This window comes from Populus trichocarpa, chromosome 3 (assembly GCF_000002775.5).
Source record: "Populus trichocarpa isolate Nisqually-1 chromosome 3, P.trichocarpa_v4.1, whole genome shotgun sequence".
NCBI classification, from domain to species: Eukaryota; Viridiplantae; Streptophyta; class Magnoliopsida; order Malpighiales; family Salicaceae; genus Populus; species Populus trichocarpa.
This window is the reverse complement of record NC_037287.2, coordinates 17,783,537-17,810,108: the sequence shown is the minus strand read 5'-3', so window position 1 is coordinate 17,810,108 and position 26,572 is coordinate 17,783,537. Positions and strand designations below refer to the sequence as shown.

At 34.9% G+C, this 26,572-nt stretch overlaps 3 protein-coding genes across 8 annotated transcripts; all 3 read right to left on the bottom strand.

The window, feature by feature from the left end:
- Window positions 1-384: 384 nt before the first annotated feature.
- LOC7481212 (squamosa promoter-binding-like protein 16) lies at window positions 385-4,166 on the bottom strand. Of its 2 annotated transcripts, none has more exons than XM_052451709.1 (4): window positions 3,633-4,166; window positions 2,339-2,821; window positions 1,322-1,455; window positions 385-1,178 (listed from the first exon to the last, which is right to left on the bottom strand). In XM_052451709.1, exons 2-4 carry the CDS (start codon window positions 2,545-2,547, stop codon window positions 580-582), a joined length of 942 nt encoding a protein of 313 aa, XP_052307669.1. In that variant the 5' UTR covers window positions 2,548-2,821; window positions 3,633-4,166; the 3' UTR covers window positions 385-579. The 2 variants fall into 2 exon arrangements, with proteins under 2 accessions (XP_052307669.1, XP_052307670.1); XM_052451710.1 differs by lacking the exon at window positions 3,633-4,166 and adding an exon at window positions 3,118-3,542.
- Window positions 4,167-12,117: 7,951 nt separating this feature from the next.
- On the bottom strand, window positions 12,118-18,422 carry LOC7481211 (probable DNA primase large subunit). Of its 3 annotated transcripts, none has more exons than XM_024596712.2 (19): window positions 18,052-18,422; window positions 17,776-17,941; window positions 17,595-17,676; window positions 17,443-17,502; window positions 17,252-17,309; window positions 16,355-16,377; window positions 16,194-16,277; window positions 16,040-16,104; window positions 15,724-15,772; window positions 15,581-15,628; window positions 15,400-15,489; window positions 15,159-15,218; window positions 14,821-14,880; window positions 14,450-14,524; window positions 14,058-14,143; window positions 13,619-13,712; window positions 13,423-13,530; window positions 12,776-12,848; window positions 12,118-12,658 (listed from the first exon to the last, which is right to left on the bottom strand). In XM_024596712.2, exons 1-18 carry the CDS (start codon window positions 18,191-18,193, stop codon window positions 12,798-12,800), a joined length of 1,401 nt encoding a protein of 466 aa, XP_024452480.1. In that variant the 5' UTR covers window positions 18,194-18,422; the 3' UTR covers window positions 12,118-12,658; window positions 12,776-12,797. The 3 variants fall into 3 exon arrangements, with proteins under 3 accessions (XP_024452480.1, XP_024452481.1, XP_024452479.1); XM_024596713.2 differs by having other exon boundaries at window positions 12,118-12,515; window positions 12,798-12,848; XM_024596711.2 differs by having other exon boundaries at window positions 12,798-12,848; window positions 18,052-18,419.
- Window positions 18,423-19,304: 882 nt separating this feature from the next.
- Window positions 19,305-26,206, bottom strand: LOC7481210 (uncharacterized). Of its 3 annotated transcripts, none has more exons than XM_024598385.2 (14): window positions 25,823-26,206; window positions 24,548-24,621; window positions 23,794-23,880; window positions 23,105-23,180; window positions 22,116-22,180; window positions 21,685-21,786; window positions 21,467-21,556; window positions 21,315-21,389; window positions 21,172-21,204; window positions 20,929-21,009; window positions 20,802-20,840; window positions 20,425-20,487; window positions 20,068-20,112; window positions 19,305-19,968 (listed from the first exon to the last, which is right to left on the bottom strand). In XM_024598385.2, exons 1-14 carry the CDS (start codon window positions 25,863-25,865, stop codon window positions 19,786-19,788), a joined length of 1,056 nt encoding a protein of 351 aa, XP_024454153.1. In that variant the 5' UTR covers window positions 25,866-26,206; the 3' UTR covers window positions 19,305-19,785. The 3 variants fall into 3 exon arrangements, with proteins under 3 accessions (XP_024454153.1, XP_024454154.1, XP_024454155.1); XM_024598386.2 differs by lacking the exon at window positions 25,823-26,206 and adding an exon at window positions 25,696-25,753; XM_024598387.2 differs by lacking the exon at window positions 24,548-24,621.
- Between the last annotated feature and the right edge of the window lie 366 nt (window positions 26,207-26,572).

Genomic DNA, 26,572 nt, shown 5'->3' with positions numbered 1-26,572 from the left:
GAGCTAAAAGAAAAACACAACAAATTGTTTTTTGCCATTTGAGATGTTGATAGGATTATAATTAATGCCTAATGAATTAAAGTTTCCCTGGACAGTTGGGGATGATTCATGAGGCAAAGTTGAATTACAAAGCATCCTTTGGCAAAATAAAGAGTCACAGCATTTCTATCCCATCCTTTTTATCCTTCGTTTTTTCTTTTTTATTAAGCATCTGGAGGTCTCTATAACTTCGGAATCTTTCCTTGGGTATCACATTCTATACATGAGATACACACCCAGCACCTGATAAAAGCATGGCAACAATTTCATCCTGTAATGAGCTCTTCAAGAATGACACTAGGATAGCTCCATTGTCATGCTTTTTTGTTTTTTGGGAGGTACATAGATTTAATTCCTATGAAGAGAACATTTCATGCGTACATATTACAATATTGTAGAATCTTAAAAATCACCAGAGTTTGGAGTGGTGATGCAAACAAAATGGAACATCTTAAAAGTTTCAGAATTAAAGGGCAATAAACTCTTTCATTGATCAGATTTAGATCAAGAGGGGGAGATTAGAACTAGAAATGGCATGTACTACTCCCACGAGAAGGAAAGTGTCTGGTGAGATCCATTTGCAGATGACCCATCAGGTTCGATCTGAAACATATGCTGACCATTGAGGTTGGCATTGCCGCTGCTGCCATCAGATACCAAAACAGATCCTGCTGGTTCACTTTCCATTCCAAGGGCATTATAGTTCAAGCTTGGGATCAAGGACTGAGCAGGAGAGTTCAGGTCTGGCTGCATCATGTCGCTCAAACCAATCTCCCGAGTCTCAGATGGTGGAGATGACAGAAGAGAGAGAGCACGGTTGGAGTCTATGACTCGGTTTAGCCCATCAGAGAACATTTTCTGGCTGTTGCCACTGTTTCCTAACGTTGAATTGGCATCTAGATGGACAGAATCTCCAGGAATTGTGGAACTGGTGCCCTGTAAGAAAGAGAACTGCTTTCCTTCTTTATAGTTGGAAGACAAGGAGCCAGGAAAAAGATTTTTTCTGCCACCGAAGTTCATCGAGGATTGACTAGTATTCAGCATTGGATCACTCTCAGCTTTTGCAGCTCCAGTCCAAACAGCGTTCATAACACTGGTTGAAAATATTTGAGAGCTACCAAAATGTAGATATCTAGTACCTACAATAAAGTAAATTTATATGATTCAACAATATTCAAAGTTGTGGTGTCCTTTTGAACTCCTTTGATGCAAGAAGACAAACTGAATGGTGGGAAAGAGACAACTCTCCAAAACACAATTTTATTGAAGTTAGAATTCGAACCTTGGTTGGAAAATATCCTTCCAGAATTTACTGAAAGTGATTCTGGCTGGGACTTTCTTCGCCGCCGATTATGTCCGTCAAGACGTTTTCTGCAGCTTCGCTTTCCCTCATCAAACTCACCCAACGAATGGAACCTATTTGAAGGGGCATTTAGTATTTCGCACCAGCTAAAGAGAATTGTGGCCAAAAAATTTTCTTTCCAGAATGCGTGATTGATCTGCTACATGCCTAAAAGGCCATAGGCGCTATCCCCAACCTCGGGGGGAAAGGAAGCGGGTATGAAAAATACAGCTAGAAGCCTAGAACTGTATGGGTTATTAAGCTGCCATACACTATCGACAGCATTTTGCAAAGTCATCCAAAATAGGGAAAATCTTAGATCTTTTCCCTCATTTTTACTATATCGTATCGCAAACATTTTCCCAATCAATTAGCTTGGATCAACTACACCTTTCTCGACCAATCTGTTTTCTTCCACAACTTACGTTCCATTTAGACCTCTTCATAACAGCAGAGTGGCATTCATTGGATCGGCTTAGACAATCATAGCAAAGCAAACTGGTTGTTTGATCTTATAGCACCCAAACATTTTGTAAGCCAAAACTTTATTAGAAGGAAAATAGGGAGCCGATATTCTGAATTTATAAATGAACCTTGTGTAATGCAAAGAATGATGGACAATCAATAGAGTCTCACTTGTTGAAGATAAGAATGTGCGTTAAACCCCATGATAGTGTTGTTCCAAAGCTAATATATAGTCATGTAAGTTTATGGATTTAACAAGAGAGTCAGACTCAACAACCAAGAGCTGGAAACAAATCAAAAACAAAGTGCAAGGAGAACATGCACAGAGAATTTAAACAATTCCACAGCTGTGAGCATACAGCAACTTCGACAAAAAGGATGCTGCACTCCATTTTGTTCAATTAAAAATCAATTCTAATTAGCAAAAAGCAAAAAGGTGAAGTAGCTAGAATTCAAACAACTCTCTACATTCACAAGTATGTCAGTCCTTACCTGCTGCACTGCTGGCAAAACCGTTGTTCCTGACCTTTAATAAAAACCTGACGAGACTTGGAGTGGAGCTCACATACTTTATGCCGCCTGTGGTAATCCCTACATTTGGTAAGGTCTGAAGTGCATCCATCAACCAAGCATGAGGGGACTCGGGTTGCATTTTTAAGTGTCCTGGCTCTCTTCAAAGATCCAGAAGAAGCTGATTCCATTAAAGAGTCCCTAGGATCCTTACACTTGTCCCTGAAATCACCAGAATTGCCCAAGCTTCAAGTCTACTGAACAATACCCTGTTGCCCGAGGTACTCTTAAACTGCTAGGTACAGTAATTTGAGTGAACTGAGGACTGCTTTGTTATTCCAATTCAGCTAATTCCCAAGGAGTCTTAAACACAGAGCATTCTTGTTTTGCAAATCTATTTCTCTCTTTCCCACACTACCATTAAATGCTTCTCCAAGTGATCCACCAAGTCAATCATTGCACAGTCTGCAAGAACAGCAAATAATTACCAGAATAAAGATCAAAGAAAGCAAGAACTGTCAAGCATTTTGTCTTTGAACTTAATATACCCGGACAAAGAATTAGTTGGTGTTTTGCTTGTAGATAAAGCGATAGCTTACACCTCTTTATCCAAGTTACATGACAAAATATCCACATATAAATGCAGTTAATAGGATAGAGCAATAGTATCTGAAGGTAGGAAAATGAGTAAAATGGGCCACGACAATCGTTGCACTTTAATAATAAAGTGCACACTTCGATGCTATTCAAAGACTGGATACCTGTCACATCATGGGAGTCAGCCCTCTCATCCCAGCCACAAAAGGCCTTGAACATATTTGTTTTCATGAAAAAACAATTTCCCACATCATTTTTGCTTTCAAACAACAGAAGTAAACTTAAGTTCGTTAATGAACAGAAATACCTTGTTTGAATGGGTTAGCCCGTTAAACAAGCTGATTACAGGCCAGAATGATTGCATCTAACTGGGACAATTATTGCGGGAGAGGAGCATGCCAAAAACTTTCTCTAATTTAAACAGACAATTTCTTTTCTTGGCAAAAGCTGCCACCACCCCTTTATTCCACATGTGTCACTGGAACTTTTACTGTTTACAAGTTACTATTGTAGGGTGTACCTTCTTTCACAAAAAATTATCATCATCGCAAGCAACAGAGAGAGATAGAGAGAGACACACACTCTTAAGCTATGCAAATTATACTATTACTGAATAAAAAATTAAGGCATAAAATGATCGGCTCAAGAGAAAAAAGAGTTGAAATTTAGAGGTTGGTACCTGAAGAAAAACCAGGCCATCAAGCATAGAAGAGGGGAAATCCAGCCTTGGTAACCCCCAGGATGCAGAAATCTTTAAAATGAGGCGGGAAAGGAAAGAACTGCTGGTTGAAGTATAAAGAAGCCAAACTTCAGAATCTAAAGCAGCGTGGAAATAAGGAAACAAAGAGATTAGCAACGGTAGAGAAGAACAGGAAAGACGACTTCTGTTCCTGTTGACTTGATCACAGCCAACAAATCTCTAGCAAAAGTAGCATCAATAGTGTTAATTAAAAGAGAAAGAAAGAGTTTAGCTTATACTATCTGCTAAGGCATAGAAGCAGGAGGACAAGAGAACGGATGAGAGTGACTTGGGGGAGAGGGGTGTGATTATAGGAATTATTGAAAGTAACATGGAAAGTGGATAATGTATTCAACTTTGGAAGTGCAGTGTTAAGAAAAGGAGAGGTGAGAAATGGAAAGGAGACTGCTATGAGGAGTAAAAGACTCGCCCTTTCCAAGTCTCTCTTCCTTCCTTTTTAGGCTTGTGGCCTTGTGATAAGAGTAAAGAAATATATAATAAAATAGTGTTCTGGAAAAAAACAAAATCCAAAAAAAATGAGTGGTAGGGAAAGGGACAGAGTGTTGCTGCTTTCAACTTAGAGAGAGAGAGAGGTGTGAGTTTCTTGTGTTTCACATTCCATGATGTTCCTTCCTGGGGCCTTGGCTCCGAGTCTTGAGCTGCCGAGCCGAACACCCTTTTGATACTCGTGAGAACCCTCCCAGTCCCACGCAGCTGTTTGTAGTAGCCTTCTCTTATCCGTTGGATCTTGATTTCCTTCCTTTACAAGTTTCGGATCAACCCAGATCTGGACACGTATTTTCCTCACAATTTCTCTCCTCTGCTTAACTTCTTACAGTCCTAGACTTGTACAAGGGTGCAGTACTCTACTCTTACCATTTGGATCTTCATTCGAAACGTTTCCTCTAGTGTTTACTTTAGATTGCGTTGGATGTTGTAGTTTAAGATATTTTTTAAAAACTAAACAAGTTTGCTATTAAAATTCAACGTCAGTTAGGATTTAGATCTATTTAAATTTAGAGTCCCCAGGAATTCTAGTATTGTTAAGATTCTATAACCTTAAGAATAAATTATTTTTTTAGAATTTAAGAGTAGTTAAGAGGTAATTAAGTGATTAGGTTTTTTTTTTGTTAAGTGGAGTTCAAGTAATTGTTGACATTTACGAAACACAAAAAGTCAAGTATTTGTGGTTGGGGACAGGGGAAATTACCAAAAGATACGAACATTAGGTATCCTACCACTAGGAATCCTTTTCTCAACACGGAGCATGAACACCCAAGGACAAAAAAGAGGGGTAGGGTAGGGTAGGGTAGGGTAGGGTGGTGGGGCACATTAAAGCATTATTCATTTTATTCAAAAATTTAAAGTTCACTTAGTAACTTGGTCTCTAATCAAAGCTCGACTTTTATATTTCTTTGGGAGTGCAGCGTAAGCCTGTTTTTTTTTTTTTTTTTATTTTTATTTTTTAATTTAATTAAATTTTTTATATTATCTTAATTAATGTGATAATGTAAAAAATGAAGACGAAACATCTAATCTCATCTTTCCACTGGGGCCCGCAGCAGTCCCAGAAGTTTCATGACCAGTTACTCATTTTTTATTTTAAGGCTGTTTTCAGGGGGTTATTTTTAAATATTTTTATTTAAAAATATATTAAAATAATTTTTAATATCAACACATTAAAATAATATCAAAATATTAAAATAAATTAATTTAAAATTAAAAAAATTAAAATTTATTCAAAAATATTTTTAAAATATTTTTAAAATACAAAATCGATAAAAAGCTGGGCCCTTTGCTTTATTCTACCTTTTGAGTTCGAACTCTCATCTTAAATTATTGCATATTTGTGATAGAATATTGAGATCCCATCTCAGTGATGCTGCAAAATAAATAAAATAATGTGATGGAGAAAAATTGGAAACTTTGCCTTGCTCCGGCATAGCAAAGCCTTATTTGCCGGAGAACCACGCCCACCCTCAGCCTACAAGGTACAACTTGCTACTACATTTTCTATTATGAAGTCTATAATAAGAATATGAGAGGCGGAGAACCACGCCCACCCTCATCCTACAAGGGGCTTAATTATATTTATTCATTTTAGCCCCTATACTTTTAATTTTGGGCTTAACAACCCTCGCACTTTGAGTTAATTCCCACACATGGTCCCTTCCAATAAACCTTGTTCTTCAGATATACAAAACGGATTAAGGGATCGCATGTAACCACAAATTAAAATGTGTGAGCATAGAAATGACCCAAAATCTCACAACATGATTTAAAATGACTAAGTCTAAGACTAATGACCCTCCTAGAAGGTCACGAATCACTTTATATTTTCTACGGTTCACTGCACTGCTCAACATGAGTATAAGAGATATAATGGTGTTTAATATTGCGGTTTAATTATATTTTAAGTTTTAAATTTTTTTTATGTTTTTAAATTGTTTTATTGTGCTGATATTAAAAATAAATTAAAAAAAATTAATGTATTTTTAAATAAAAAATATTTTAAAAAATAACCTTTCAGAAAATACATAAAAAAAAAGCCCGGAAAAGTTCATATGTTTTCACTACAGCCATCAACTATTTCAAAGAAGATTCCAAAAAAAAAACTATTTAAAAGATACTTTTACATAACAGTGCAAAGTAGCAGTGCTATGGCAACTCTGTTGAGGAATATTCCCTTCCACTGATATATTCTATCTGCTTTTCATTTCTTCCGTCTTAAACGTTTCCCAACCACGGAGCCGAACCATAACATAGAATCATGTTCTGTTAAAAGTACGACTTTCACCGGCCAAGGCAACGCCCGATGCTGAAATAAGGAAACACATGACGTTATGGCAATTTATTTCTTTGCTTATAAAAGATGAGTTCTTTTAGGGCAAAAAATATTTAAAAAATCAATATATTTTAAAAAGTCATAGATGATTGCGAGTTAGCAATTGTAATTCCGACAATTTCAGGTTGTAAAATTTGAGACATAAGATTTAATAAGGAGAGAGGAGACAGGAGAGAGGTATAAAAGAAAAATAAAAAAAACTTGGAATTATACGAAACTGATGATAACAAATAAGATTTAATAAAGAAAGAGGAGAAGAAGAGAGAAGAAGAAAAAAAAAATCTCGAAAGCATATCGAAACTCACTTGTCTTTGGGCTGCTCGTGTGACTCATTCCAACCATCGTTGGTGACCTTTCTTGGTTTTGTTAGATTCATTTTATCGATATCTTTTCAACGGTACCAATTGTAAAAAAAAATGATGCACGAGGTGGACCCAGTGAGGTGTAAGATGGAAGTTTAGAAGGAATGCTACAAATATGTTATGGTTGGCATTCTGTTTTTTTTTTAATTGAAATGATATATTTTAGTTTTGGAGGCTGTTTTGGAGTAGTATTGTACTAGTAGGAAAAAAATTAAAACATGTGAAAGTCGATCTGATATGACCTGATTAATTTGACAAGTCTAAGGACAACCTAGATAACCAGTAAAAATATAATTTAACTAAAAAAATTTAATTTTTTTTTAAAATATATTAAGATAACAATATATTATCATCTAGAACAAGTAGAATTAAAAATAAATTATCTAAATCCCACAAACATAGAGGCTAATTTGTGGGACTTTCCATCATATACTTGTTATGGAAACTTCCAATGAAGAAACCAAAATGGAAGACAAAGAATCAGTAATGGTAGACTAAAGAAAGCTTTAATTTAAACGCATAAAGATAAAATTTATAGTAGCAACTTTGCACATGCATTTTTTTATGATGTTACAAACTTTTTAACGGTTGGATTATAGGTTAATCACAGGTTCTAACAAGATAGTCTATTCTTCATGGTTTGTGAGACTTATAACTTGTTGTAAAAAGCCTATAACCTGCAAAATAATCCCTTTTGTTGGGATTTGAAGACCTTCATATGATAAAGTATGTAACCTTTAAGCAAATTATTACAATAAATAAGAGAATGAGCATTTATTCTTAAGAACAATAGTGTTTGATCTTAGTTTTAATGAGACAAATGCTTTGCAATTAAGAAGATATTTTTGTTGAGAATAGAGATTGTGAACCCTTTGTCTGGGTAGTTTAGAAGGTATTTATAGCCCCTAAACCTTGTCGTTTTGCTGGAGTTGAGGGGCTGAAGAGTCATTTTCTCTTGATAAAATTAACGAGGGATAAATATTCTTACACAATATTAATGTGAGATAGGATATCCCTAGCATTAATATTAATGGGAGAATAGATATGAATATTCTTAACATTGATATTTTATGTTTAAAGTCATAAAAATATGTAAACAGAGTCTTATAGCCCAATATAAAGCCTATAATAATATCAACAAGCTCTTTATGCTTAGTACTCTACCAAGCTCATGGTCAATGGGTATAGTAGTAAGCCAGACTCATGCCAATTTTTAGTAGTATAAATTGTTAGCTTTATCTCTCTCAATTTCTTTTACTTCTCCCTTGATTTTTCTTTAAAACTTTTGTTTGTTAAGTAAGATCATTAACAAGTGGTATCAGAGCCAATAATCCTTGACCAGTCTTTAAGAATTTACATTGATCAAAGAACAAGCATGATGGAAAACAATATGGTGAAGTCTTTGGAGGAACACAACAAGAGATTTGAAGAATAAATGTTAAAAAAATTATCTAGAACTTCAAGAAATCAATGTAGTGATTCAGTAAACAAAAGTAGTATAATCAAAAGTCAATCATCGGGACAATCCAAGTTCAACTTCTTTCAAGGAGGGTTGCTAAAAAATGACTACACTTTTGAAAGCTATCCATGTTCGCAACGTGGGGCATGAATTTATGAAAATGACTTGCTTCATTTGTCCAATGAAGCTTGTTATGTTTCACGCTGAAAATTAGGTTCTTCTCCAAATGAAAAATATCCCTTTAATTATCAATGCTCTCCAATACTAAATAAATACTCAGCCAACTACGAAGGAAATGAATGTTTATGTTTAATTCACATCACATCAAAAACTTGCTACGATAGATCAAAATACATTCAATGAGGTAAAGTGCTTCTCTTTAACTAAATATGAGATTAGTTTTAGAGAGAAACAAGAAATGGGTTTTTTAAAAAATAAAGTAAATTTGATTTTTTGAATGAAAAGAATGTTGTTTATTATGAATTGATTTGATGAAAAGATGAAGAGTTTTGATGTGAAAGTGCATAAAGCTGAGAATTATATAGATTATAGATCAAGGAAGAAAAAGGAGGGTGATGTTGAGGAAATGAATGAGAAAAAAGAGACTGAATCCAATATGAAAAGGATTAAGAAGGATTTTCATGGGTGACAATTCCTTAGCATCATATAAGCCTATCTAGATGTGCAAGCCTAAGGACATCATAAAAAAAGAGTATTCTTCTTTCTATAAAAGCTTGGCCAATGCTTGGGAGTATTATTTGGTTGTTAAGCAATTCTCTTTTAATGGTGTTAGCTAGGGTGTTATTTTCTTTGTGCCAAAGAGAGCTCCAAGAAAATGAATAACATCGGCTTCATGACATAGGATCTTCATTATGTACAATTCATGATAAAATTCTCAAGGTTATCAGGATTAATTTCTAGATTTTTACACAGATTCTTGAGAACAGGACCCTCTTAAAGAAGGGGTATTGTTACAAAAGCTCAAACTAGGGGTGAGCAAAAAAACCGAGAAACCGAGTAAACCGAGAAAAAAAACAACCAAAAAAACCGAACCGAAAAAAAAAACCGAGTAAACCGATTATTTTTTTTGTTAAAATTTTCGGTTCAGTTCGGTTTCGGTTTACGAAACCAGAAACCGGCAAAACCCCAACCGAACTGAACCGGTTCGGTTTAAGGGGTACTATAAATACGAAAAAAAAAAACACTTTCTCATTTCTAAAACCTAATTAACCCTAGATTCTCTCCTCTCCAGCGACTCCTTGCAGCCGCTCCCTCAATCCTCACAGCCGCACCTCACAATCCACACTCTCACTCACTCTGTAACAAAATCAAGTAAATCCATCTTCGATTCTTCATCCATATCCCTCTCTGGCTCTCCCATACCATCTTCATCTTCAAAACAAACAACCTAGCCAGTCAGCCACATCCCTCTCCCACACGGCCACGAGTCGCACGACACACACACACACCACTCCAAAGTCCAAATCTAGCAAACCAGTCCCTCCCTCTTTCACATCCAAACTTGAATCGCGTCCCAACTCACACCAGGTATGATATTTTTTCTGTCAATCTCTGTTTTTTTTTTTTTTACATATGCTTTGTGATTCTATGTATTTTTTGGTATATCGTTCCAAAAAAATCAATGTTTGAGCATTCTGTGTATTTTTTGTTGATTTTTATAACTATGCCATTTTTCCTATTATTTTTTCAAATTGTGCTACCTTGTCATTTTTTCTTGTTGTGTGACGAAAAAAACAAACTATGTGTTTGAAGGGAAAACATGATCAACCTGTGGGCTGGTTTGAGACCATAAAGTCTGTTCTGTTGCTGCCTCAAGTTGCCTTTCACACCCGAAATTAAATCGTGTCCTAACTCGCACAGGTATGATTTCTTTTTTCTGTCAATCTCTGTTTTTATTTTTTTTCCTTTTTATTTAGTTTCTTGGTTCTTTTAGTTTGTTTTTGTATTTTGTTTCCCTGTTCTTTGTCAATCATTTTAGGTTGTTTGTTGCTGCAGTGTGTTACTCTGTTTTATGTGTATTTATTATTTTTTTCTTCTTCAAAATTAGGGTGTTTTAGTATCTGGGAGTTGCATAATGTTTTTCTTTTGTTGCTGTTTCCTGATTGTTTGTTGATTTCTCATCATATGTCTCTTCACAGTATTGAAATTGCTATTGGATTTTTCTGGTTGCCATCTTTGTTATTTTTTAAGGTAGATGTTATTTTCTTCATGCTGTTGTTTACAGTTCAAGTTCTGGAAAAGCATTGTGTGATTTCCTCTTTCATTTTGATGTTAGTTGGAAGGAAAAGATATAGATGTTGTGAAATTGGTTATGTTTGGCAGCATGTTTCATTATGCACAGATATTGTTAGGATTGTCTTCAAAACTGGTTTCTATGACTAAGAATCTGTTGCTTTTATAATATAGGATGTAAATTTGTTCTTATTGCATCTTGAAATAGACTGTTAATCAGAATTTCAAGGACAATTTGATGGTTGGCAGATGGCAGTGAACTTAGGATTGGTTGGCAGTGAACTTAAGCTTGGCAGATGTTTTGGCTGATATTACTTTCCATTTTATTTTTTTTTTGTTTGCCTGACATTTAAGTTTTTATTAGTTTGATAATTTCTTTGAATTTTAGTACATTTAAGTCTATTATAAATTATAAAATTGGTTGCATCATGGATCAATTTCAACTGATATTAGAAGCTTGATAAATGATCTTGAAACTTACGAAAACCTTGAGTCAAGTAAAATTTTTTAATAAACTTGCACCTATTATTTTGTAATTTATTAATTAAATTTTTTGTAATCATCTAACATGTCTACTTTTTTATTTTGTAGAATTTGGTGGAAAGTTACATTTAGTAACGGATGATAATTAGTTCAAAAGTTACTTTGATGGTAAAAAACTACTTTTTTATTTTTACATATTCTAATTTATTTTATCATGTTATAATTTTAGATCTTGATTTTCAGGTTTTGATGTCAATGATATTACGGAATCAAAGTGCAATGTTCTTGTCATCTTGATGTGCTTTTTGATTGGGATGATGTGCACAATGAAGATTTATATTTTTTGCATGAAGTGTTTTATTTTTTATAGTAATGTTATTTGTTGTTTTTTTTAAGCCCTTTTGAAGGCAATGCTTTGTAATTTAAATTTTAATTTGATGTGTGTGTTATTTAAACTTTGATGCATGAGGAATCCAAACTCCAAAACACAAATATTAGAAAGACTTGCAACATATTAAACACAATATTAACACTAATAATTTAATATAAATAAATATTTAGTGACAAAAAATATTAAATATATTATAGAATTTTGTAACAAAATTAGATAATATTTACATTAATTACAAGCCTATTAGAAAGCCCATCAGAAAACCCATTAGAAAGCCCAAAAAGACCCAAAAAAAACCCAAAAAATCATAATACAGGTTTTCTGGTTTTTTTGTTAAAAAAACCGAACCGAACCAAACCAAAACCGGTCGGTTCGAACCGGTTTCGGTTTGAATTTTTAAGTTTTTTAAATTTTGATTTTGATTAGTTTTTTAGTTAAAAACCGAACCGAACCGGTTTTGCTCACCCCTAGCTCAAACTACTGAACTAAGGGTGGAGTAGTATTAGTAATAGCAGAAGCTTGCAAATTAGTAGCAGTGATTATAGTTAAAGTTAGTTACAGTTACTAGTCCTGAACATGTAGTAGAGTTAGTTAATGATTTTAGTTAGGTAGTAGTTAGAAACAGTTAGAGGTGCTTAGCAGCTGGAATAAAATGTATAAAAGCATTGCAAATGTTCATTAAGCAATAAGACTGGACATTTTAGCAGTGTAAACCCTTAACTCTATCCCTCAATTTCTTCTTCTTCAATTTTTTCGTCTAAACTTCTGTTTGTTAAGGAAACCCCTTCACACATAATACATCATCTTTCACAATTTTTCACTCGACAAGAAACCATGGCCCTTCCAAGTTCCAGGTGGGACATCCTCCAGCTAAACCACCCAACCAATTTATGGAGCGAAAATGGTGGGCCGACCACTTCTGTGTTCCAATTGGTCAGTTCTTGAGAATGAAGGTGACACCGTCAAATTAGTTCAATTGAAATCCACCCTGTCTCTGCCTTTGCGTAGGCCTTGACATACCAGAACACAACTGTTGAGTAATTGGAGATAGAGGGGCATTCCATGCAACAATAGGACAAACATAACATCTTTTAGCTACATCAACTAGTGGAAAAAGTTTGAATCTTTTTCCAAGCAGAGAGGAATATCAGGCTAGGTTTGCTTGAATGAAATCTGGATAATAGAATTAAAATTTAGTTTAAAATGACTATTCGATCAATAAATTAGCATTTGTGGCACGACCACCACAGCTACAGTACAAGTAATGAACTGTTCTGATGAAGAGGCTACCTAGGTCCAGAAAATGACAAACCTATATAGGTGACCGGTCGTCCAAAGGTTCTCCTTGTCCAGAGGGATTGTTCTGCAAGATAAACGTTAAAGTTAGCTTCCACCTTCTCTCATATAGCGAAAAAGCTATAGAAGAAGGCATCTGGATTTCTTTAATTTAGTGAACTAGGACCTCCAGACTTGAATATTTGAGGAACTGAGAAACGCATGCCTCAAGTGACACCGCAAGAACAGAATATAGTAAACATAACATTAGGTTTGATAGTGCCATAGACCACTACGATATACTAAAAATCAAATGGAACAAATACTAAATTCCATTGAATCAGCGATTCCAACCCGAGTGGGGTTAAGCAGGATAAAAAAAAATATTCCAAGTACTTGTACACAAGTAGTTAGAATAACTACTACATAATCTCTTACTGTTGTTTGTTTCTGACCATTCAAATCAGTTTTCCATAATTCAACCAGGGCAATGCATCATCATATTAATGACAACATATTTGCTCGGACCCATTAATGGCTGGATCCCAGTTCCTTTGGGGTGGAATTTCAACATCGTATCCTCACCAAAACTCTAAATGTATCAAAATTCACATTCTGAGACTTAAATGGGATAAAAGTTCATAAATCATATCAGCATGTACCTTAGATTTGAAAAACTTTTGGCTGTCACTGAAGTATTGGTTAGGATGATTAATCCCAGCATCATATGACGAACCATGAATGGATTCAAATGTCAACGTGCAAGCCAACTGCAGACAATTTTATACATGTAAATCCAAGTTAAAAATAGATAATACAAGAACCTGGAGGGAAATCAGAATCTGACAATCTGATAACCTGATAATGTCTGTTTCGCACTTTATCCATTACATTCTCCATTTCACCACTATTTACACCCATTCTGCTGAGTGCAGCCCTCAAGTTTTCCTCACTGTCATAACCACTAACACAACTTAAGCATACCAAAATCAAAGTCAAAATATCATGTCAGGTCAAATGAACATCATTACATAATGACAAATCAGGCAGCAAAACGAAAATGCATAAATTTTTTATAAGCATCAACTACTAAGTTTCAGGCATTGAGTATTCAACGTCAGAATTCCTGGTTTATGAAATACTCTAAATATTAATAACAAAATCAAGCAAAATAGTTATTAGGTTCGTTGAGGTAACTAGGATTTTAAAGAAACTAAACCCTTGTCGAGTGCAGCAATTATTTTGCTTTTGCCCAGTTTCATGTCATCATAAACATCACATTAGTAAGAGAAGTGACCTGAAATGTCGATAGGGACAACCATGATGATCTCCGACACCAGGAGTTGATGAGATTATTTTTTGACAGGAATAAGGAGTATAATCCTGCAAAAACAAAAAAACTACATTTTTTTAGGCAGTCATGATACACTAACAAATGAACATATATGCAAGCAGAGGAATGAGGACCAAGTTCCAGAAGAACTAAAAGAGACAAAAGACCAATTCACCAAGAATTATATCAATCAGGAAATTGAATTCTGAAGCTACTAAATTTCCAAATCATATTCATTTCATAATTCTTCTTAATTGCAATATGATGCATAATCTCAATCTAACCAGTCTAGCATGACAATGACGACGCATACAACATCTACATACTAAATGATGGTGATGGGCTAGACATCTTACTGTTCTCTTCCCTTCTCTTCCATAATTGTGGCGAATGCTGTATGCATATTCTTTGTCAAACCTCTCAGCTCCAACCTACAAAAGGGGGACAAAAGATATAAAGATGAGGAACATTATTGATTAGCATTTGATTTCCATGCACCAAGATATCATATGAAAAATATGGCACCTTGAAATTGTATGTTGATCTAAAATGCTAATTATGGAGAGAGATTACTAGACATCTGCCCTCCTTTTGCTAATTTATTATAAAATGCACCTTCCTAACATACAAAGCGAAATATACAAACGGCAACATCTATAAGAAATTGGTAGTTAAATTAACACCACAATTTTGCACATATTAGTGCAGATTATACTGAGCTACTAACCTTTTGGGAGAACTCTGCTTTCCAGAATGCAAGAGCGTCATCTAATTTCAATCCAACACCCTAACATGCAGATAAAGGAAACACGTTACCAATTTTCTAGTGTGGCGAAAAAGGCTAAGGAAAACATTATCGACTGCTATACAGCTCTTTCTCAGATAAATAAAAGAAACAAGACAAAGCCACAAGGGAGATTGTCTACTACAAATTCTGCAGGTACATGATGAGGGCAGAACCAAAACGAGGGGATAGAATGTAGGACAAGCTGGAAAAATGAGTAATGATCCTAAATCAGCTAATATGCACAAGTTTAACAAGACAGGTGTAAAGTACAATAAAACCTTGAGAAAGAGACCCAATTGCATCCTCCCTCCATGCTTTAAATGATGATCTTCTCTGAGCTGCACAAACATTCATGGAAAAGTAAATGAAAAGGAGAGGAAATTGTGAAGACTTGGTTGAAAACTAACAACTTTATGCAGGAAGAAAAAGCTGAGCTGGAAAAGAGAAAAAAAAGATTAAAGATCCCCACTTGAAAGAGGATTGGTAAAAAAACTTGTTTGAATGATCAGAATTTCTCACTTTTTCAAACAGGTGACGCATGCACAGGGGAAATGAACTCTTAGCTACTTGGTCAATGTCTTTAATTGATACTTCAGCAAATTCTTTGGGCTGCAAATGATGTGAACCAAACTCTTCATGGTTAGCTTGACCATGTGATCTAAAGGCAGCAGAAATGAGCTTATAAGAGGTAACAAAGAACCTGAGAATAGTCAGGACCCAGATAGCTTGTGCATAGGGTTTCCACGATCTAAAAGGCACCAAAATTACATGTGAAGCGCTGCATTTTAAAAATAAAATAAAAATAGCGATCTAAACTTAAGACGTTCATGATTCAATACCCACAGGAGTTAGGCGATCCTTCTCTTGTTCTCTGATGGTAGATGTCCATTTTCTGCAAACAAAAAACATTCAACATAAGACTTCAATGTTAAAGAAAGCAAACCCCGTTCTATAAAAGCAAGTGCATAGCATGTATTGTGCAGCAATGGAAAGACATGTTGCAGTCATCAACATGACCTTGGACACAATATGGAAATTAAACCTTTCTTTCAATACATCAAAATCTTAGTTCTTTTATTTGCATAACTAAGATCAGTGCAGATATTCAAACAAAAAATAGAAGGGAGCTTTTGAACATCAACCATTGAGAAATAACCACCTGTTTGTTAGAACAAGTGCTTTTGATAGAAGACCGCGGAACTGGGTAACAACAAGGGAAACAACCTAGAAAATGAAAGAAGAGATACATTAACAGATTGTTGATATCCATTATCAAGGTGTAATGCCATGATTGAAACAAGAATTCGCTCTACCTGATTCATAGCAACATAAGCATAGCCTTTGCAGATGAAGACTCTACGACCAGCCACAAGTTCAGGAACTTCTTCAAATGGTACCTTCAGTTCAAAATAGCTAAGACTATAGTTCTTGTGTTGATTAAGTAAAGTAATCAAGCAGAGGTAAACAAACAAACCTTGTAGAATATGGCATCAGATGCTGCAAAAAGGAAATAAAGTAAAAAAAAAGATGTGGATTAGAATTGTAAATGTGAAATGAAAACAAATTGTCAGAGATGGGCTATGGTCTTAAGCCCTAAACATGTAAAACAAAAGGTAAGATGAAACATAATTTTCTCCACCAAAAATATTGGTTAATTTTTATTAAAATTCCAAAACAGAATAAAATGAAGTAAACCAATTATATAGACAGCCTGCCTTATTAATAGGTATTTGACAGCAAGGAGATGATTATAACAGAAATCACTCTTTGTTATCTCACCAGTGTACTTTCAAGATTGCTGAATTTGGGCAAAAGAGTAGCAACATCTACTCATTCAGGAAACTGCAAGCTATGTGAACATCTAAAAGCCTTTCATTATTCAACTGGGTGTGAGCAGCATATTCCTTTGAAATTATGCCTCAAATCAGAAATTGGTGTATTGTTGGCTATGAATGGATCTTAGTCTAGTTTGCATAGAGGTGGTAGTGAATGAACGTGTGGGGTAATAAGGCTATTATAGAAAAATGAAGTTGAGCACTGAATTAATTAAGAAAATGAATTAAATGGAAATTGGTCTCATGCATGAATTGTTTTAGCATTTTGGTTGTGCAATGAAATGTTATCATTATGTGATCTGTTTCACTCTCGACCATTGAGAAGAAGACTAATATCAAAGAACTTAATATATATGAAATAGTCCATTCACCAACCAGCCAATGATTCAGGGGTGCACTAACAGAACCACAATTGAAACAAAACACATTTTATCCAGTTACTTGCGGTCATTTAAAATGGTCAGCGACTGCTTACTGCAGAGATAATTAAAAAAAGGAGGGGATTACAATGAAACAAGCAACCAATCTGCTCTTACCAGTGGGTTTAAGCTGACCAGTTGATCGGGCAACTAGATGCAGTTTTTCCTTTACACCCTGTCAAGTAAAATAGGTCAAAATAACCCTAAAACCAAACATTGGTGTATTTTTAAAAAAAGTTTGCAAGCAATTACAAAGAGTGATTAAAAAAAAACTAAAATGCCTTGGCATTATATTTAATTAAAATAACCTCAAATTCTGCAGTGGTAACAGGCTTGTATGGAAGATCAAACTCGGCCATAAGCAACCTCTGCAAATTCAAAACCACAAACCAATCAGCATCCGACACTAGGAACAAACTAAACTAAGAAATTAATGACCTAATGAATGGATGAATCTCACCTGAGCTTCGGGTGATAGAAGCCGAAATCTGTATCTAAAAAGTGCAATCTCATTGGAAAGGAACCATTTCCTCAGCTCCTCTCTGACAGGCAGACACACACACCAACAATAGTCACAAATTTTGAAGAGAATACGTAAAGTTGGGTATAAAATAACTATATAATGAAGCAATCTTACTTACGTTCTACAATAGACGAGACGTAAAACGAAGTGAGATATGATATCTTTGTTAGTAACTTCAGATGGCAGTGGATGCCTCATATTTGCTTTCCACAAATCATTTACTAATTTCTCCATTTCTTCCGGTCTTTTTCCGCGAGAAAGTCCGTCAGATACACCTTTTAAAACTGGAAAATCAAGAGACAATTTTATTGATTTCTATGAGTAAATTAAACCCTAGAAATTGCAATTAATTGGTTAGTTAATAATTAAGGTAACGAAAAGAAGGAAAAGTTACCGCGGAGGCGATCGATGGCGTAGAGCTCGAAATCTTCCAATCTGACTTCGAGAGGGGGGGCGGAGCGGTAGAGAGGGAGGGTGGAAACTACGTCGTTTGCAGATGGAGGAGGTTTCTTCCATTGAGGCTTGACTATCTCCATTCTTTCTCTCTCTCACTAGAAATCCACTTTATGTTCGTAATGGAAAATAGAAGTAGTAACTGATCTGAATTTTCTTTTTTTTTAACATCATTTTCTATTTCTTTTTGTCTCTCTGTGTTAGCGCGCCAAGGAGGGCTTCATTGGCGGGAAACGAGTGATTATCCAATGAAACTCGGTTGCAGAGGGTAGACCATGGCGTGTTAACTCGTGGTCCCCAGGAAACTTGGCCCCTCGACCCAACCAGGCGTCAACATATTTTCCTTGCCGCTTCTCTCTTCTTACACTTTTTTTTTTGTTACAAAATTGCAAACATAAAATTATATTATACTGACAATTAAAAAAAAAGTCATAATTCAGTGATTAACATGTGAAAATAACTTGAGATTGCGAGTTTAAGACTTGGGGCGCCATATTTTTTCTAAACTAACAAAAAAAAATGGTTAATATATTATCTTAAAAGTCTTGGAACAAACTGATGTGATAATTCATTTGGTTGAAGCACAGGTACACATACAAGGTTGCAAGTTTGAGTGATTTGGTTTTAAAACTTCATGTTTTTTTTTTTTTTAAAAAAAGGATAAGATAAAAATAAAATAAAATATAAAAAGCTAGACGCATGGGCATCACTCGAGCCAACGTTCCTTCCTCGTTTTAGGTCAGGTCCGTTATAGTGCAGTTGAGTTTTTTTCTTAGCCATATTATTTTTTGAGATTTTATTTTAATTATTATTTTTTCAAGTTTATTATTTAAAAAGAGATTTTTATTCAAAATATTAGATTGATAATAAATTATTTTTTATCATATAATAAATAAATAAAAATCGACCAAATAAAATCCATAAACTAAATACTAATCAAAAAATCAAGTTAAGATATTTTTGCACTTTTTTTTATATCTTTCAGTTTCTTTTGTTGCCAATTCCACCATTTAGTAGGAGATTTATTGAATTTTAGCATTTAGTATTTAATCTTAGTATTTTATAAGATATAATAAAATAAAATAAAATATTAATATAACCCAATGGGGGTGGAGTCCATAAACGAAGAAACATGTTGACAACACATTTCAGGAAGATAGTAGCAAGAGACCAAACAAGCAGGATAACGTACCATTCTGGAAAGATTATTTCAATTGGTCTTCGATATCATGTTGATTGTTCCGAGGAATGAGAATGCCTAACAGTCTTGAACCAAAAACTGTCTGCCCCAACGACACACACTTCAAGTATCAACACATCGAAAAAATGAATTCCTCGTCAAGCTCAAGGCATTGCGAGGAGAGTTCTTCCATAATTATTTGACGCAATCCTTTTAAGCGGGAATTCTCATAGGTATTAAGAAGTACCCTGAACCCATTACCCCCCCCCCCCCCCCCCCTCTAAAGATTAATTATTCATATTCCTAACCTACATTGTACATATCAAAAATGATAGTTAACCTTACAAAATAAGCATCTCTACAAAATTCAGCACCATCCTGGTATTTATATTCATAGGGAGAGGCTCGTATCACCAGAACAACCAAACTTCAAGGACCTCCCAGAGTAAAACTAATTGCCGCACAGAAATAAAATGGTTTTCATTGGAAAAACCATCACGATTGCTGTCTGCTTGAACTTGTTTGTTGCACTACACTGTTTGTTGCGCTTCGCGTTCTCATAAGAAATGCAGGTTTAAACCAGCTCGTTCCATTACTTGTTTCTTCTTCTGTAAGGATACCTTTAGAAATCCCGAGGCCGCTAGCAAGCTCAGCCACTCCTGAAATCCCGTTACTTCTCTAGAAACACGGAAATGTTTCGTTTAAAAAGTTAGATGTCAAGAAATTATATATATAAAAAAAAAAGATGTTAACTGCAAATTGAAATTCAAGCTAAACCTGCTGGCTTGAGGGTGATGCAGCATTACGAGGGGGCCTTTGAACCTGAGAAAGGGAAAAATCAAGGAAAGGAAATTGAGGTAATTATATTCTTAAAAGTGCTGGGAAGAGTTCCAGACAGAGAAGTTATCCTATGCTGTAAAAAACAAAACTGAAAAGGGAACATCAAGCAAGCTATTAGCATGGAATAAAAGTCATAAAGAAATTCTTTAAACTTGCAAGATGGCTATATTAGCTTATTCATGGACTGGAAAACAGGGTAAGTCGCAATATAAGAAAAATTGTCAACAATCTCTCATTGATGCTCGCAGAAATTTATTTTGGCCACGGGCAACAAATTTTCAAAAGTAAACAAACCTCTTGAGATCCAATCGAAGCAGGAGTTGATGGTTCACTTGATGGAGCAGGCAATGCCCCGGCCTGGTAAATAACAACACAAAAACTAGTGAAAACTTTAGGCACCAGAAACCATATTTGGAACATATGCAAGCACTTAAGCAAAGCTATTTTAAGCATGTGGCCTCTGGTTTGGGATAACAGAATGCTTCAGCCTGGGCATGTCCAGTAAAAGTAATTAAATTCCAATCTTAAATAGATCTCCCCACTAACCAAGACGGTAAAATAGACAATATCTAGTTTAGAAATATAGATATGGTGTCTCCAATAACAAGAACAACTACTTTATTTACAATGTTTTATTAGACACATGCCCTAATGCAGAAGAAAAATATTACCTTTGATGAGAATGTCAGCCGTGAACTGGATGCTGAAGTCTGCAGAATTTGTGGACCATGGTGAACGGTAAAGTTCAGTAACAGAGTATTGAAAAGGCCAAAAGGAAACAAAAAAATGATGACATGCCTGGATATTCTCTTCAAGTAAGTTGTTTTCCAAACTGGAGGCATAGTCACACAACCTCTTTACTCCTTGGGTCGTCAAATCCTAAACATATATCAAAATCAATAACAGTTACCACAGGTGCAATTAATAATATTTTCTGATAGCACTGCATATGATGTTGATATAAAATCAAAATTTATAACAGTAACCACAGGTAGAATAAACAACTGATAGCAATGTGTATGATGTTGATATGATAATTACCTGTTTCCCTTCAATTCTGCTAATTTTTAGTTCCTAAAAGAATAAAAAAGAATATGAATCAAATCAGCATTTGATTTCACATCTATAATGAATTTATAAAGATTGGATGAGCAAAAGGAAATATGAGTATCAAGACTGATCACCAGAGTTTCAACGGCATCACGAACATATCGAACATCATTGCCAATCCTACTTGAATCTTCTCGCAATTCAATAACCTACAAGTGTCGCCATACTTTTTATGTAAGTACAACTACTGCACCAACATATTAGCTAATAACTAGGTTAGACCCACCTTTTCTTGAGTGCTGGCTGTCAGTTCTGCAACAGCATTCAAATTTGAGTCCACGCCATCGATCTTTGAAGATAAATGCCTCCTGGTACTCTACAGACCAAAAGAATTTGCATTGGGATAAGAACACTCTATATTTTAAATTCCATAAACAACCAATGATAAGTTCCAGCCCTTTTTTTATTAGATGGATAAAAGATACAAAAAGTTCAAAAACTTACCCGGATTGATGCATAAACATTCTCTAGTTGCTGGGCTATAGAAGTGCAAGCATCAGATAAACTACGCCTGGTTGCAAACATCATATCAGGAAGTTTCCAACCCTGAAAGTATACAGCATTATAAAAATAGAGCACCAGTCAAACCAAAGAACAAGATGAAGCTCAAGATATATCAACAAGCAGCATGGTGATAATAATCTTAAGTATTATTTCCAATTGCTGAATATGGTTAATACAGCACTTCAAATCTCAATGGAAGAAAGATATTTTCAGGACCTCTACAAAATTATTGCTAGTATTAATTATACTCCATTTTAATGTTGTAATACCAAAAATATGAATCAGATCTTTATGGTATATCATTTGGTTTTAGAAAATTGTGCCTATATACACATCACGTCAAATTATCAAGCAAAAAAGAAAACCATTACCTTCCACCAAACATAGCCATATCCAACAACTACCACCACAATAACTACACCATATTTATTAGAACCTGCATATTTATAGAGTGTCAGAGAACAGTCCAGAATAAGTGCATAATCAAAGCTACAATACATTATAGGAATTTACAGACGGGCAAGTAAAAAGTTATTGCTTATATGGAAGAACAGCACTTGATATCAAGAATTAAGAAGATAGTCTAAGATTTCTCGAGAGATTATACAGAGATGAAGTTGCAAAGAGATACAAACTCGCACTCATGCACCCAGATGTATAACAGCAAAGACAAATTCGATTGTTGGTTAAATATGAACCAACACGGCATACTATTGAGCATCCAGATAAATTTCAGTTATGTACATTTCCCAAATTGGAAATTAAAAGGTAAGAAAATAAGTAAACAAAAACCCATGCTCACAATGTGTATGCAACATCATTAGACAGCTTTAATTGAAGGTCAAAACACGAAACTGTCAAAGCATGCCATTGAGGAATGAGAAATCAGATACAGTTCAGTGATGTACATACCACGCATTATAAAGAAGGGAAGGTAAAAGATTGAGTAGAACAAGGATATCTATGCACATCAATTTTTCAGGTACATTATGACTTAGGACTGACAGCATTACAACACCACTCCCCCTCCAAGAAAAGTGGACATTACAAGAATAGTCAATAAATTTATTCTGGTGTGCATTGCATCATGGATTTTCAGAAATTTCATTATTGCAAGAGAACATAAAATTTAACTGGAAAGGAAAATCCAACTCGATATTATATAACACACTTAAGCTTGATATTTGAGAAAGAGCAGGGGAGACATTTATATTAGCGTATTTCATATTTTGCATTGTAGATGGGATAAGTTCCATCTCCATTTCGATCAGTTTATTCCATAGATATATGTTTAGAAAAAGATGAATGAAACATAACTCATCTCCTGTTTCAGATGCAAGAGAAGGATCAGAATCCAAACCTGTCCCATTTGCAGTTACAATTGTGACTGGTCTACTTGATGCCAACATTTGCAGCTCCTGTCGAAGGCTGTTAACCTGCAAAACATGTAATTCAGTATTCACAATCTCTAACAGACACTTCCAACATAAAGCAATTTATAATTCATTTTCCTGAAATGATGAGCAAATATAATTACAAAAGACAATTTGAAGAAATTAAACTCAAACAATCAAATTGGTTCCAAAGAGCAACTGTTTAACATTCAGATATTCACATTAAAAAATAAATAAAGAATGCTGAAGGAAATTTCATTCCTACAGAATAAGTCATTTAGAGAGTACGAGTTGTGATGTTTCTTCGGTTGTCCAAACAAATGTCTGGAAAGAAAGTGTTCAAAGTAAACTATTACATAAATGGAAGCACAGCAAAATGAGCATTGCTACTCTTGCCCGCCACCTTATCCTGTCACTTTGAGATTTTTACTTTTGCTACCAAATGGAAAAGGAGAAAAAAAAAACAAGTCCATAGCATGAAAATTACATTTTAAACAAGATTTAGTTTAGTTACTTTAAAATGCATTCATAATCATTACCAACAACACTATTTTACAACTGAATATGATTAAAAAAATGAAAGCATATAAAAATGTTATAAATTGAATTTCAACACAGGAGAACTTATAAAGAACCATAAAGATGACATGCAAACCTGAGCCATCAAAGAGTCGTTTGGAGGTTTGCTAGACTTGCTAACTGATGAAGTAGAATCATCCTGTTTAAGTTGCCTGAAAGCAATCTGCAATGCAAGATAAATCACTATCAATCAGCAAGAAATAGACTAAGAATAGCCAAGAATTAACACTACATTTGCAATTGCATTATTGTTTCTAAAAGACATAGGTAATAAGTAAGAAAAAGTACTGGACAAAATATTTTATTCAAAGAGTTGATTAAACATCAGTTAATATGTGACAGTGGATGCTACAAGCAACGTGGTAGACCAAATTTGATGCGCAGCGTTCAAATAATCAAGGTGACAACATCACAATAGCTTTCAAATAGTATTGCATTTAAGGAGGTTCTACATTAATAAAAACCCAGAAATTAAACAAAAGAAAATAATTATTTGATAAACGGCGTGAGATTAAACTGAATTGAAACAACGCAAAACAATTTCCAGCATGCTCCACTATAGACACTGAAAAGGCCAGTTAAGACAAGCAATTGGCTTGGAAAACAAAAATATTATCCATTGCAAAGGCATGTCTAGTCTTCCCACTTAAAGAAAATACAAAGTTAAGGGCAATAGGGCAGATGTGATGGAACATAGTTTACCTATTAAGATATAAATAGTGGAGGTACTGCAATCAGGTCTACTATCATTATTATCAATGAAGATAAACCCCAAAACATTAAATGAACTTTGTGCATCTCTAAGACTTCACAATAAGTCATATAAGTACCTTGAAAGCACCTGAAACGAAATTAGAAACATCAGGCAGCCGCCCCTCTTTTGCAAGAACTGAGCCAAGAATACCTAAAGAGCAGAAGACAACTAATTCAGTAAGAAAATTATTTCCACAGAGGATGGTTTTGATTTGGGTCAAAAAGAAACATCTGAAGGTACAAAGGAGATAAATTTGCTTATCAAGGCTAGGATCACAGATGGACATTCCTAATGCAGTCTGATTAAGATACAATAGACAGCAACATTAGCCATGCATAACAGAGATGAGATTTATTGACTATCACCATGGGGGCCAATGAGGTGGTAGAAATAATGGTGAAAGGTGCATGGATAAGCTTTCTATGAAAGCTTGATCAGGACCTTTGTGAGAGGTTTAGGGGTAAGGAACAAGCTGGAACAAAAAAGGTGATGTCCAGTCTACTCCATCCAACTAATTGCCGGTCACTAAAGTACCCTAAGAGAGTGTTCCTCAGCAGTCCACCTATTTGCTGTCATAGTTCTCCGACTAAATAAGACATGACCTAAATACGATAGTTATTTATTCTAAGGCCTAGAAGTTGTTGCCCCACGAACACATATTTCAATTTCTTTAACGTCTTCTTATTCCATTTCATGACACTACAGTTATCTAGATAAATACCCAATTGCTAACTAGCCCAGCATTCTAGAATTATCCCATCAGCTAAATTAACTCCCAGTGGCAAGAAGAGTGAATTTCAAGTTTTTTTTTTGCACCAAATAAAGCCAAACACTTACCTCAATTCAAAGACGAGTTTCAACAAGCAGAATCAATTTTAATAACTATAAAAATAAAAGACAGTTCTAGTTAAAATGAGCTGGGTAATTAAACTGTAAATCAAGCATGACAGATGACATCAATGCAACAGAACAAAATCCCTTCACCAAACACGCTAGCTTAGAATCTCACCAATCAAATGTTGCAATTAACAGTAGAGCCAAAGAAAGCAAACACGCCCAAAAAAATACCCAATTTTTTTTCAAGTGCCAAAGTACTAACACTGACAGGACCCCTCCTAACATTATCACACATACACAGACACTTACTTCGCCTCAAATGTAGACCTAAAGAACAACATATTCACACACACACACACACACTAAACCATGGAATCTAGGGTTTACCTCCAAAAACCCTAAAACTCACTCAATGTGTTCCAAACATCCGAAATTAAAATAAAAAAAAACAATCAAATTAGTTAATAATTCAATAGATTAATTAGGAACTGAAAATCAAACAAATTGAACTGACCTGCACCGACGAGAATAGTTAACTTGCCGAGAGGAAGAGCCATGGACAGCCACTGATAACAGTAATAAATAAAAAGAGATGGAATTTTTCTAGATTTGATTTTGAATCAAAAGAGTGCGATCATGATTTTTTTTAGGAGAGTGAAAAGCAAGCAAGCAAGGAATATAAGATCGTAGAACAAGAAAATATTTTTATTTTTTATATATAATTGTGTTTTCCGGTGTTACTAGGTTTTGCTAGATCAGGTTTATGTCTGCTCTGGTCTGGTGGCAGACGAGACTGAGACTGCATACATCAGAGAGGGCGATCAGAGACTGGGAAGCGAATCAGCTATTAATTAACGCAGCTACAACGCACCAACCAACCCTATTATTTGCTGGTGGTGTGGTGGCCGGCTAATCCACCTCTAATTTCGGTTCTTCATTTTACAAGTTTACCCCTCTACCATCGAATATGCGAAAATACCCTTCTTCTTCTTTTCCATTTTCTTTTCTTTTAATTTTTGTCGATTTTTCTGTTTTTTGTTTTTCTTTCATTGGGGAGGCGGCATTGGCGTCACGGTTTTTTTATTCGAGTTTCATTATTTAAAGAAAAGGACTTCAAGTTTTCCTATGGTTGCGCATTGGTCCCCATGTATTCTTGATATTTTGTAGTGGAATGGCCTTGTATTATTTCTTTCTTTTTTTCACTCGTTCTTTCTTGCAAAATATTCTTTCATATATATTCTAGTGCTTTTTGAGTAATTATCAT

Coding starts and splice junctions, on each gene's coding strand:
- LOC7481211 (XM_024596712.2), bottom strand. CDS start 18,193: ATGGAGATAGTCAAGCCTCAATGGAAGAAACCTCCTCCATCTGCAAAC. Junction 16,278..16,354: donor CTGATGCCATATTCTACAAG/GTTTGTTTGTTT, acceptor TTTGAACTGAAG/GTACCATTTGAAGAAGTTCC. Junction 13,713..14,057: donor TGTCCCTATCGACATTTCAG/GTCACTTCTCTT, acceptor TGGTTATGACAG/TGAGGAAAACTTGAGGGCTG.
- LOC7481210 (XM_024598385.2), bottom strand. CDS start 25,865: ATGGCTCTTCCTCTCGGCAAGTTAACTATTCTCGTCGGTGCAG. Junction 21,205..21,314: donor GTGATGCCGTTGAAACTCTG/GTGATCAGTCTT, acceptor TTATTCTTTTAG/GAACTAAAAATTAGCAGAAT. Junction 19,969..20,067: donor CATCACCCTCAAGCCAGCAG/GTTTAGCTTGAA, acceptor CCGTGTTTCTAG/AGAAGTAACGGGATTTCAGG.
- LOC7481212 (XM_052451709.1), bottom strand. CDS start 2,547: ATGGAATCAGCTTCTTCTGGATCTTTGAAGAGAGCCAGGACACTTAAA. Junction 1,456..2,338: donor TTTTGCCAGCAGTGCAGCAG/GTAAGGACTGAC, acceptor CCCTTCAAATAG/GTTCCATTCGTTGGGTGAGT. Junction 1,179..1,321: donor AAGGATATTTTCCAACCAAG/GTTCGAATTCTA, acceptor ACTTTATTGTAG/GTACTAGATATCTACATTTT.